This window comes from Pleurodeles waltl, chromosome 10 (genome assembly GCF_031143425.1).
Source record: "Pleurodeles waltl isolate 20211129_DDA chromosome 10, aPleWal1.hap1.20221129, whole genome shotgun sequence".
In the NCBI taxonomy this organism is placed as follows: Eukaryota; Metazoa; Chordata; class Amphibia; order Caudata; family Salamandridae; genus Pleurodeles; species Pleurodeles waltl.
In genome coordinates this window covers 178,934,003-178,947,652 of record NC_090449.1, presented here as the reverse complement: position 1 = coordinate 178,947,652, position 13,650 = coordinate 178,934,003, and the positions used below count along the sequence as shown (strand labels likewise).

General features: G+C 41.7%; 1 protein-coding gene across 1 annotated transcript in view; it reads left to right on the top strand.

Annotated features, from left to right (window-relative positions):
* Nucleotides 1-13,650, top strand: part of LMTK2 (lemur tyrosine kinase 2) — a 197,829-nt gene that overhangs the window by 130,189 nt on the left and 53,990 nt on the right. Inside the window, exons 7-9 of the mRNA XM_069210143.1 lie at nucleotides 3,936-4,069; nucleotides 7,532-7,616; nucleotides 9,218-9,339. Coding sequence (XP_069066244.1) covers nucleotides 3,936-4,069; nucleotides 7,532-7,616; nucleotides 9,218-9,339 — 341 coding nt within the window. The remainder of the gene's footprint in view (nucleotides 1-3,935; nucleotides 4,070-7,531; nucleotides 7,617-9,217; nucleotides 9,340-13,650) is intronic.

Sequence of the window (13,650 nt, the reverse complement as noted above, 5' to 3'; positions counted from 1 at the left end):
ACTCTACACCACTCTACTCTGTACATATGCATTCTGTGCCACTGCACGCTATGCCACTGCACTGTGCATCATTGCACCCCACGCCACTGCACTCTAGGCACTATACTCTACTCTGCACCACTCTACAATACTCCACTCTGCACCACTCTATGCCACTGCACTCTTTCACGAGTCTACTCTGCACTCTGACACTGCACCACTCTGCATTACTGCACTCTATTGTATGCCACTCTACTCCACAGCACTCTGCTACTTTACCCCATGCCACTGCACTCTGCACGAATGCACTCTAAACAACTGCACTGTATGCCACTGCCCTCTACTCTGCACCACTGTACTCTACGCCACTGCTTTCTGTGCCACTGTACATCACTGCACTGACACTCTACTCTGGAACATTGCACTCTCTGCCACTGTACTTTACACCAATCTACTCTGTACATCTGCATTCTACGCCACTGCACTCTATGCCACTCTACTCTGCATCACTCCACTCTACACGACTGCACTCTACAGTACTATACTCTAATCTGCACTGCACCACTCTACACTACGCCACTGCACTCTCTGCCACACAAGTCTACTCTGCACTCTGTGCCACTGCACCACTCTACGCTACTGCACTCTCTGCCACTCTGTTGTATGCCACTCTACTCCACTGCACTCTGTCACTCTACTCTGTCCCACACCACTCCATGGCACGCCACGCCACTCACTGCACTCTACCCCAATGCACTCTACGCAACTGCACTGTACTCAGCACCACTGTGCCACTACTCCTATGCCACTCTACTCCACCCCACACTACTATGCCACTAACTTTTAGCCATGCTGAACAGTAGCCACTCTGGTGTATAACATGGCTAAAACACATTAGCAAAGTCAATAAGTCTTTCAGAGACGAGACCTATTGGCTTTGCCAATGTTTGTTAGTACTATAAGGTTCCGATGTCCCTGAAAGAACTGTGAATGTGTAAGTCTTTATTTTAAACATGCATTTGACTCCTTGTCAGGGGTAGTAAGTACTATATAAATACAATTACATCATAATATAGGCTGCTACAAAATGCGCAAATACATTACGGTTAAATTTAAAAAAGTGCTTCTCAAATACAGATTTGAATAATATGCAGTTTATACATAGTACTAACATTCTTTATAACACTCCATTAAAACCACACACTCCACAGCTCACCTTGGAACACCCCTAAGGTACCTCTCTAAAAGAAAATGCCTTTGCCATCAGAAAGCTTCCAGTGACTCCTTTGGTGAAATTCAGTACAGGTTTTCAAGCCCCTTTGCATTTGCAGATTGCCTACATTTGCATTTCTTCAGGGGGGGGAAACACTGTCAAGAAGGCCTTTTCTTATCTGTGGCCCCCTCCCTCCGAGCACAGGAGACCCCCTCCCCTGCCTTTCAGTTCAACTTCAGAAACTAACCTGCCTGTAATCTCGCCCTGCCTCCGTTATCCTTTTGGTGAAAGGCTAAAATTACGGACAAATGCCGTCCGTTAAGCCTTTCATCACGGACGGCAGGGCAAATTACGGCCAGTCCGTGAAATTTACGGACGAGTGGTCACCCTACATCCTGTTCTCCACATGCGTGCCCCTATACATTTCACTGCTCCTGGCCATGGTCGGCCACCTCTGGACTCGGGGCCTGGTTTCGGCCAGGCCCTGTACTCGTATACTGAAGCGCGATCCTTAACACCGAGTCTCCGCCCCCTTGCCCCAAATCCCCCCAAGTTCCTGGTACTTGTCTTTTGACTCGACTTGAGCCTGTTACCCACCGGTCTCTCACAGGTACCAGACACACTCTTAAATCACTGAGACTTTGGGCTGCTGAGTACACGTCAATCGATACAGCGCACAACTCAGTTTGAAATGTCCACCTTGAATTTGCCAAATCCAGGACTTTTGGCCCACGGCGAGATGCTGGGACCAAGTGACTTCCTTTTGCCAAGTTTCTGACTTTCAACAATCTGTGTTCCCTTAACTGAAATGTTCCTTTGAACATTGCTTGTTATCACTAACGGCCTTATGCTGCCATCTAGCGTTGAGGCGCCGTAGTAGTTTCCTTTAGTGTTATTCGCAGTAACAGTCAGCGAAATGCTATTTTTTGTTTCTTTGCCACGTGGTGTGATACAGTTTTATTTCCTAGTTGAGGATAGATAGAACAAAGACATTATTCCATTTAATCTGCATTTGTGTAAGTCCCTTTCTTAGTTTTTTTTTTTATATGGTTCAGAGATAACGGTGTCCAGGCTTGCATTTAACCTGATTGATCATTTCTATAGAACTTCACATATACGCTAAATAATCAGAAACAGCATCTTTCCATTTTTGCTTTTCTTCTCTTGATTTGGATTATGAAAGGAAGAACGCAGACGAGTTTTTCCTCTGGACAACGTGAGAAGATATTGTTGCATGCTTAAGAACAAGTGTACGTAATTTGATTGTCTGTCACAGATTCATCAACTGAGACAATAACTTGGCACATGAGCGCTCTGTAGCAGCACCCGCAGATGCCAGGGGTCTCTGTCCAGCTCGCCAGTTATTACCCACAGACTCCATGCTTAGGAAGAGGCCAGGCTGCTTCTAAAAACTTGTACTGTGGTGCGGTAATGACAGCGGTGTCGCTTTTTCATTACTTCGTCTCGCCCTAGCACCCTGCACTATCTATGACCTATCCCAGTTCCTGAAGTTGCCATTTGCAGCCCGAGGATAGCTGGAAAACCTCAAACATAGTCTAATAAATACATTTAAAGTAAATGGAGCAGCGGAAATCCGATCTAGACTGTCAGGCTCTAGGATCACACATGTGGATCTTACGTTTCTACCTAATGGGACATATTTGCTAATTACCTGAAAGATGTGAAGCCCATCATAGTTTACAGCTGTTTCTAAAGAGAAATGCAAAAGTGGCATGTCCAAAAGAAGTCCATTTCATGGTTTGGGTGAATGTGTGCCGTTCAGTGATTTATCGACTATAGTATTTTTTGTGCTGTGTTCGGTCCGCTAGTTAATCCATAGCAATCATCCCTAAGAGGGCTTCTCCTGCCTTCGTTTAGTCTTAGACAGTTTTGCAAACTAAAACATACACTGCCCCCTCTAAACCTACATCCATCCTGCGGACTGGGATATCTTACTTGATATGGCGTCTTGTCTCCACCGGGTCCTGTCAAGCACACAGCAAGACAAGCTTGATGGTGTGTTGTGCTGATTCTCAAGTTCTTCCTCTTCCCTGTAGTTACTTTTATATTGTTGACATTAGATTCGGTTCTTTTCAGTTGGTCCACAGCTACGACTCTCATTCAAGGCCTTATGATTATTCTAAATATATTTTTATCTTTAGAGTCTGGATTCAAAACTCAATAGCAGACAACTTACCCTCAAATTTAAATCCCCATATAATCGAAGAAGTTTGGTGGGAGATCACCAGATAAATAACTGATATTCCCTGCTACAAAGTAAGGTACAAAGATCTTGTGATGCGGTTAAAAAAAAATATTTAGATCACTGGCTCTGTAGACAGAAGGTCCTTGCCCAGTGTTGAATTCTGCAAGAAGCAGGCTTCAGTTGTTTGCGTCAAGAGTTGATAGGCCTTTTAACACTGTAAAAACTATATTGCAAATTTATAAAATACAATGTGCGTTTTTGGGCTACATTAAGGAGCACCTGTCTTACTGGAGCCATGGGTGTGGTGTAGTGCTCGACCATTCCTACTTTTCATTTGATTGTAAGTGTTTCACTCCCGCCCCTGGAGAAAAACGAATTGGAGTGTAAATCTATGAAGAGTACTTGATGAGAGAAAGTTGTAATAATAATGCCACTATGGGGGATTTCATCCAGTTAGTGTTTGTTCTTATTATAGAGCTCTCTGATGTTCACTTAACAGAAGCGGACGTTGATGGGTGTTTCCTTTTTGTTTGGCAGGGTGATATCAAGGCCTACCTTTGCAACGAGGAGGAAAAACTCAGTGGTGATGCCGAAGTAATGCTTCTTCAACGAATGGCGTGCGAGATTGCCGCAGGACTGGCCGTGATGCATAAACAGAACTTTGTGCACAGGTGCATTTTATGAATATACTCGTTTTCCTCAGCACAAGTCTTTTATTCCACTTTTACTCACTTCGACTTAAAAGTGTATTTTCAGCTCGAAATGTGATACAATACTGCAAGAAGCCTCAACTTAAAATGTATCACTTGTTCACTAGTCCATCGTATAAAAAGGACTATTGGATTTGATATGTAGAACTAGAAATCCCACACGTTTAAAAATAACAATATAATCACACACTCTACTTGATCAACTTACAGTTGAACATAAAACGCTGTCTTGGATGAAACGTCGGTAATCCTTTAAGAATGATTATCTAAAATCATGTATGTGCTTGACTTTCCAATATGTAACTCAGATCTCCGTGTACATAGCGAGAAGTGCCCCTTTCTATTATAATGACGTTAACACATTTTACTGTAAATTCCCTACTAGACCTTACAGAGGTATGGAAAATCTATAGGTAGATACATTGGGTTCAAGGAGAGGCACATTCTTTTTTTATTCGCTAACTGTTTAGGTGTTTTTGTTTGCCTTTTTTCACAACCACTAAAGGTAATACTGAAAATGGTCATGTCAGCGTTACCAGTGGAAGTTGTCCATAATGTAATAAGAGACCTTCGGATGTAAGTGTTTGATATGGTTGGTGCACAGCCTGGCACATGAGGGATGCACGTCCGTACACACCGATGGAACATAAACACACACCTCTTCACGGTATTTTTGCCAAGGCACACTTGAGAGCAGTTCCCATTGGAATCCCGAGTCTGCTAAATGTCAATGTGTGCAGCCGCGAGGGACTGGGCAGCACCTGAGAACAGTAAGAAGTCAGAGTAGAATGAGAAGGGTCACTCCCTGGTTCTTGCTTCTCCCCACAAATGGGCTCCGAGCCTTCGTCCGGCATGGCACGCGGGCAGGGATAAGGGAGTGCAAGAGTACGTCTCAGAGTGGAACACTTTAGCCAATCACATTTGAAATATTGCTTTGGAAAAAGGGATAACTACACATGCTTACGTGGCATATACACCTCAAACACTTGCTTGTGTTCTTTAAATATTTTATATTTGAATTGTTCTGTGGCATTCGAAGTCATCACCAGATAGCACCGTTAAGTAAGAGCTTCAATGAAAGCGAAATGGAATGATGTCGCAAAATGACCTCAGTGAAAATTAATTCTAACCATTGAAATTGAAGGCGATTACCTTGTTGACAGAAGGCTAGTATTTTACTACTTAATGAAAAATGCGGAAGAGCATGAAAGTTGCAAGGAGTAAATCTCCCACAGTGCTGTGGGGCCTTCCTGAAGTCCCACAAGTGTCCTATTTGATGATTTGTCTGAGTGCTACCACAATCTTGGTTTATATCTTTTAATCCCGTGGCTTCCAGGGCTGTGGCCTGCACTAGGGCGTGTTGCATCCTTGCTGGAACAGACACTTGTCTGTTTTACCATTTCATTTGTTCTGTAACATTTGACGATCACACCACCTTGCAAGGTTTAGTTCCTTTCAAGAGCTTTAATGAATGTGAACTGTTGTATCAGATTACCCCTGTGAAATAGCACCCTGTTCACTGTGTAAATAAAAGGCGATTACCTAATTGAATAGGTATATTACTGCTAAAATAAGACCGCAGAAGGAAAGAAAGGAGTGCACCTATCACACCAGTCATAGGTCCTTACTGAAGGCAAACATGGGAAGGTTCTGCCCTGCTTTGCCTCAGTGCTACCTCAGTCTAAGTATAACACAAATGCAATGACAACAAAGATTCAGCACACCCTAACACAGCATCCATACACAGGTATTCTCACAATTGCACTTTTAGGCTAGAGTAAAAGTGAAACAAAAAACATTTACTCGGTAAAACAGATCTCTCCCAAATCTCCCTAGTCACATGTGTGCACTCCTGTACTGCTATGTCCAGAGGTGCATCTAAGAGGGCGTGGGTAGGTCGCTCCCCGTTTCTCTCCCTTGCTCTCTAGAGTTTTGGGCACCCGCATTTTGAAATCATGATTTACAACACCTGAACACTATTTTAAAACTGGATGCATTCCAATAAATTATCATCCACTGTATATTTCAGATTTCTATAACCCCAGTTCTGAGCGTGTTCATTTACAACCCAGTTCTAGCAAATGTACCCAGTTTACGGCCTACTCTTATTTATCTTATGCATAATAAAATTGCATAGAAGAAATAATGAACAGCTCACCGCGGTTTAGTAGAATAGGTTATAGTAATTATTTTCTTAAAGTCTCAATAATGGTTTGGGTGCAAAACCGCAGTCCCCGCAGGAACAGACCTTTAATAATTTTGGCAAAGAAACACATTTTAAATTTTGGGAACAAAAAAAATGAATCCAACCTCAACGTGAGGATATCTCTTCCTGCTGAACTATAATTTGATGTGCGATTGGATGCCCTTCTTTCCAGTGTACAAAGTAATGTAAGTGATGGTTGACTAAGCTTGTCCATCACAACATGCACAATGTACCATTTAGTTCCATATGTTAATTATGAATTAGAAACCATGATTTACTAACTGTACAGTCTATTTTCTGTACGGCTGTGGTGTAGCAACTCTATTTTGAATTTCTTCATTTTACTCCTTGAAGAGTGGTGGTTGTCGATATATTGGACCCCTCTGTCACGAGTCATCCACTGTTTACCTTGAAAGGAGAATCGCAAATACAGCTGCCATCCTCTTTGATTCTAGGACATTTCTGCACAACATGGATTTTGACCTTAATTAATGGCCCGTGCTGACTGTCGGCTTTGCTCTTTCTTTTGTGTTTGGCACTAAATTAAATTTTTCGATTTTTGGTGCAAAAGTTTGTTTTATGAAGTGATGACATTGGGTTAAGTATCTGTGCAGTGCTTTTTGTGAATGACCAATGTGGTTGGTCTTTAAAAAGCTTTCAGAACAAATGGGCTAATTAATTATGAAAAACAGGGTGAGTACAGCTACCTGTGAAATGGATATAGTGTGTGGGTAGAGAAGAGTTTAGTTTTTCTTGTGTATCATTAAAGCACATGGACTGCTTGCTGTCAAATATGAAGTAAGGATTATTTCACCATATGACTTCTATGTTGTGTTTTCTGGATGTGTATAGTACTAAGGCGCCATACAATGCTGGCCTTGAAACATGAAGTAAGGGGTTGCTTCCTATGTTAGTATTTTCTGAATGTGTATCGTATTAAGGTTCGTAGGATGCTTGCCTAGAAATATAACCTAGGAAGACATGAATAATTGAGGGTCGCCTCGTTTGAACTCGCGAAGATTGCTTCCTGCATTTGCTAGTGCCAGCATTTAGCCCTTCAAGTGTTGTTTTACTAGAAGGGTCGGAGTAGTCTAATGATGAATGGGTTAAATTCCATTAGCAGAAAGCAGTGACCTACGCCAACATATCGATTCTCCTGAGAGCATCTTTAAAAGATCGCCTTTCCCTTTTAATAATGTTTGCCTCTTCCTTTTCAGTGATGTAGCCCTGCGCAATTGTTTCCTCACGTCGGATTTGACGGTGAAATTGGGAGATTATGGAATAGGCTACACCAGATACAAGGTATGTTGAAAATAATCTAGTTGTTTAATTCACCGTAAAGTGTTGTTAAAAATGTTTCTTTTTTAAAACCGCACAAAACATATTTATTTCACTGTTTGCCTGCGCTCTGCTTTATGTACTACGGTGAGAAGCGGCGTTCTTGCGGTTTTTTAAATCCACCGTTATTAGCCGTGAAAAGCAGATTCCTTTCCTTCTGAGTCCTTACTAGACCAATGATCTGAGTTGTGTAGACGCGATTGAAAATCGCTTCCTATTGTCACCCTGTGTATGTGTAAAGCACAGGTCGGTTGAGCCTCATCGGATCTCTACAGATGGCGGAAACCACCATATTGATTGATCTAAAGACCTAAAAGAGAAGTCGGTGTTAATCCCCTCACTCTAGGGCACTTGATTGCTTTGATTGTTAGTCTCATTAGTTAGAAAACAAAAAAAAAGTCAGAAAAACAAGACTGCAACACTCAATATAATTTAAGGCGCCAAACAATGTCCAGAGCTGGGAGCACGGTCTGTGAGGGCCTGGAGGGCGGGGGTCACCCGGCGGCGGGGATGGAGGGAGGGTAACAAGGGTATTCTGTGAGTTGGTACCTGAAGAGTTGACTGTCCGGGTCCTTTCTGGAGTTGTAGAAAAGATGTGCAAGTCACACGTGTGGAGAGCGTTAGGGTAACTTAAGCAGGATTCCTTCTGCAATTTTAATAATGATTTTATAGAGAGAAATCATTACAGTTTATTTGGAAGTGTGCTGCAGTCTCTTGTTATTTGAAACTACGTACTTTTTTTTTTTTTTTAACTAATTGGAACAATCTGCTTCAATCCTCTGTTTTGACGGAGCCTCTCATATGAGCGTTGTGGCTGTGATCTCATTTACTAATCGAGGTGCCTTTCTAAGATACTGGTATTTTCTATATTTACAATGCAGAGCCTTAATAAGGCATGGGCAAAGTGGGCTTTGGCCCAGTGCCCCAGTATTTTAGGGGGCCCCTTGATAGAGACAGCTCTGTTTTGCAGTGTGTCCTGCCCTGATGACCTTGAATAATACTTAAACGGGTTGTTTCAAACACTGTTTTCATTCGTTTTTTTAATGTAGGGGATGTGTGACATTTTGCAGAGAAATGTGTTGGTTTCATGCAACAACCATTAAAAAAAGTTTTTTAGGTCACATTAGGACCCGTATATGAGAAATGGGAGGGCGTCACAGAGATGATTCGCTGCTGCTCTGTTACAGTAACGAAAACACACATCGCAACCCTTGAATATTAAATGCAAACACATTTAGAATTTGGACAACTGCTCCTGTGCAGTGTCAGTGACCTGGCCAAAGAGGGCAGTAAAGAGCTGGAATTGAAACATAAATTTGAAGCTATTCCGAACATGGGCCCACATAATTCGTTTGGCCCAGGGACGCCAAAATCCTTAAGGTGTGACTGTTCCAGTGCCCTTATATTCAGTACTGTTGGACTTGAAACTGAAAGGAGAATCGTTGATGCGGTGGTGGTTCCAAGTTTAAAAGAAAGACTGATAGAATTAAAAAACATATTTGGTGTACTTTCATTCAGTAAGTGTCACCACATCCGCATGCTTTCTGTTTTTCTCATTGCTTCAGGAGGACTACCTTGAAACCGACGACAAGAGGATATTCCCTCTTCGATGGACTGCCCCAGAGTTGGTGACTAGCTTCCAGAACCGACTTGTTGTAGCCGATCAAACAAAACACAGTAATATATGGTATGTACCATATTTGTTTATACTTTTGGGTGTAGCATTAATTATGTCGTGAAAAAAGAGCATTCTAATATTTCTATAAGTTGCTTTTAAATGCAGGCCCATAATCACAAAGGCATATGTAAATCTACTCTTGCAGAAGTACTATTCCTCACAGGTGAAGATATACATCTTCCTCAATTCAGAGTTCGGCATTAGAGAGCATAAAAGGCTGTAGAAGCTGCAGCTTTCCAAGAAACCATGCCCGAGTAAACAGTGAAATATATACTTTTTTTCTTTAAGGCTGTTTACCCAGCATGTAATTTTACACAAAGGACAATTATGCACCATTGAAGGCATCCATCGCCATTCACGAATGCACTTTCTTCTCCACCCACCCCATTCCCTATAGAAAACAACCCAAACTCCCCAACCCCTTTACCTCCTCAGCAGCTTATGTGGTGGGCAGTGATCCATTCCCCTTCACATCCTGGAAGGGGAATTACTCCCGCCTTTTCCTGTAGTAAAAGTTCAGTTGTTTCCAGGATTTGGAAGGGTTGTGCTGGAGATTGTGAACGGCCTCACACTTATTAGTTTATGAACTTTCTCTAACCTCCCAGGCCTAAACACGCCTCGATCCACTCCGTTTCCAACCCTTGCATGTGGTACACCGCTGCTATATTCTTTGCAGTAATGCTGGTACAGCATGTGTGCCACGCCAGTATCGTTAAGTGGATAGCGGTCGGACATAAATGGAGCAATTGTTGTCTATAAATCTAGGTTCACCGCTGTAAATATATGTGAATCGGCATAAACACATACAAACTGCAGTTATTGATGGTATGTAACCACAATTTTAAAGGGGACATCCAGTGTAGAGAAACAATTCTCTTTACCCAGTCTTGTTTTTCTAACAAAGACTATCAATAAGCATTCCATGATGTGATTGGCAAGATTGGCACCCCGCCTTAGAATACCACCATACAAGAAAAAAGACTACAGGTGGTACATCCTTCTCCGTTCAAGCAGCCAAACTATGGAATTAATTACCCCCAACTATAAGAGCCACAGATAACTTTCTTGTCTTCAGAAAACTACTCAAGAGTTGGCACTTTCCTTCACAAACAACTATTTCATAAAACAATGAAGGACTGCATATGCCTATGTTGATAAATATTTTTTCTGATTATGTGTATATTTCTAGTTATGTATAGTTCTTTGAAAAAATGTATCGCTACTATTTCATAACAATAAGCCACACACACACACTCTTTAAACCTGTTTAACTAAGTCTATTTACCCATGGTTTTAAATATGTATTGTATGTACATATGTGTGTGCATTCATGTGTGTGTGTGTGTGTATATATATATGTGTGTGTGTATGTTGTTCTGTGCTTGGCATGTTCGTGGGTCATTGCGTGGCTCCTGGGTGGGTTGTTATACTAGATATCTATGAATCCCTGCTCTCATCCTATATCATACTAATCTACACCTCATCATATGTCATGTCTCTATCAATCTATCCTCCATTCCCTCTCTGACTCATCCCAAATCCATTCTACTACTTTCATCTCCTAAATAACTCTGCCTAAGCTCTTCCCTCCACTTCCACATGAACACCCAAACATCCCTACTAAATTCGCCCTAATTTATCTCACCCTGCTACTATGATCTCCCTAACCCCTTCCACAGACTCTTCCCTCCTCCATCCTCCTTTACTCATCCCAAGCCTAAATCCTATTACCATATACTCCCAATTAACCCTTCTGGATTCTTTCCTCCTCCACCCCTCCACTACTCTAGTCAATCTAACAAACCCTCATATCCGTGGCTCAAATTAACTCATAATAATACTAAAACTGTACTCATATTTCCCGATACTAATCCATCACTAATTCTTGTTGGGTTCCGGAGTAGCATGCTACTCGCTGAAAAGCACTTCGTCGCCTCGTCAGGGGTAGTAAGCACTATGTAAATACCATTACAATATAATACAATACAATAATGATCTGTTGTTTGACGTGTGCTTGAGGTTTGAGACCTATTGTACTATACTTCACTGGATGGCCCCTTTAACATACAAGTATTGAATTGACATTAGCAACAAATTGGAAATGTTGATACTGATGTAATAGTTTTTCATTTTGATAGATGTTTAAAAGCCCCTGTAGATTGATGTAATTCTAAGAAATGTTTCTTTTGAAAAGAAAAAAAAAAAAAACTTTTTTTGCTCAACTTGCCACAACTGCGTAAATGCGCCACTTCCCCATTTTACTCGATAATGCTCCCAGTTTTTAGATATCTGCAATCCTTGGTCAATTGAGACAACAGTATTTCTGATTGAAAATTACTACTGCAAACTCAATTATTTGTGCAACTCCAATAGCACCTCGTCAGCATATGTTGTTGCATCAGAACAGGTAGTCCCAAATGTCAGCCAGTGAGGGGAATTTGGCGGGATTGGGAGAAAGGGAAATGAAAGGGCCTGCTACAAGCAATAAAACCTCAATACCACCTACAACCGTTTCACCATTTTTTAAAATTCCACCAGTAGCTCTCTATGGCCTTTGGAAAACGAGATATTGAGTGTTTCAGCACCATACAAAAGAGCTCAATTTAAGCCCAACAACACTTTGTCTATAGTATCTAGTGCAGGTCTCCTATTTTAGTGCCTGCTAGAGTTGGTCTGTGTCTACAAATGCTTTTGTTTATTGTATAACCGTATGCGCACCACTGATGCCTTGACATTAGTATCACCCAACTTCTTACTGAACTCCAGCCCTGTGTCTGTACTAAAAGAAAACAGCACGTGGTTTGATGTGCAGGACTTCTTAAGACTTCATCTGTAGATTAGATAGCCTCTCACTAGAGACCTTCCACCCAACCCCCCCACACCCTCCTCCCCCCAGGCCTCTAACATAGACGAAAAATATTTGTTTTACTTCTTGTTCCTGAGAGGTAGCCATATTTGCTGAACTGTTTAATGCACTAGAGAGCCAAGATCTGCAAAGTGGCAAGCCTGGTGTGTTTTACACAGATCTGAGTGGCTGCCAACAGATCAGCCAGAAAGTGCTAGCAGCCATTTTAGGATTCAGACTTAGCTGAGTCCCAAAAAAAAAAGTTTAAACAAAAAAAAAAGAGAGAGAATGAGGCAGGGTAGGAATACACTGACCCCTTCCGTAGGCCCCACCATGGCCATAAAGCATTTTAAAAAAATGTTTGCTGCGAAAATGGTGGAGAATCTGCAAATCTTGGCAAAAATAAAATATACAAGTGGTCTCCCACGCTTGTTTAAACTTCAGCCCCCACTCACCTACTCACCAATAGAGCTGCTCAAACACCCAGTTATACAGGCATACGCTACTCAGACACAGTCACTCACCCGTGCAACCACCAACACAACCACTCACTCACCAATACTCACAAACCCACTCAGTCATACAGATACTAACACATGTACTCACTCACCTATGCAATCACTGACACAAGCACACACCCACCCATAAGTCACTCACACAGTCACTGACACGCCCACTCACACAGCCTCACTCAAGCATACATAGTCACTCACTCATCAGTACAGCTACTCTCACAGCCTCATAGAGCTACTCACACACCCACTTATTCACCCATACAGGGACGCACACAACCACATAATCGCCCTTACAGCCAAACACACACACTCACCAAACAGCTACTCACACAGCCACTTACCCACCCACCCATACAGTTACTCACACAGCCACTCAGATGAAATATGTTAGAAATAGTCTCACTCATCAGTAGTACAGAATGAATAGTAATTTAACTTATGCAATAGCTTAGTATCCATCTTTAACTCTCCAAAACATTTTCGAAACACACTCGCTGAATGACATCATTTGAGATGTTATCAGTGATGCCACTGACCATGTCATGAGTGATGTAATATTTGAGGTCATAAGCAGTGCATTGCAGGGGAATAAGTTATACTTAGCTCAGGTAATTTCTATGGTTCTGTATGAGTGAAATCTGAGCCAAACTATAACATTCCTGTAACGTTTGTGGTTTAAATTCTGTTTCCTAACTCCATGCACCCTTTGGCTGTTTTAGTGAATTTCTATAGTTTTTATATTCTATTTCCTAACTACAACGTGCCTGTAAACTTTGTTTTTTTTTTCCGGTGAATTTCTATATTTATTATATTGTATATCCTAACTATAATGCCCCTCTCCTGGGTAATGCTCTGCAGAGGTCCGTGTCTGTAATTAGAGAGCCACAGAATTGAATCCTGGTTGAAGAGGTAGAGGATAGTGACTTGTGTATGTTTAGTGCTACTAGATATCAGTCTGGA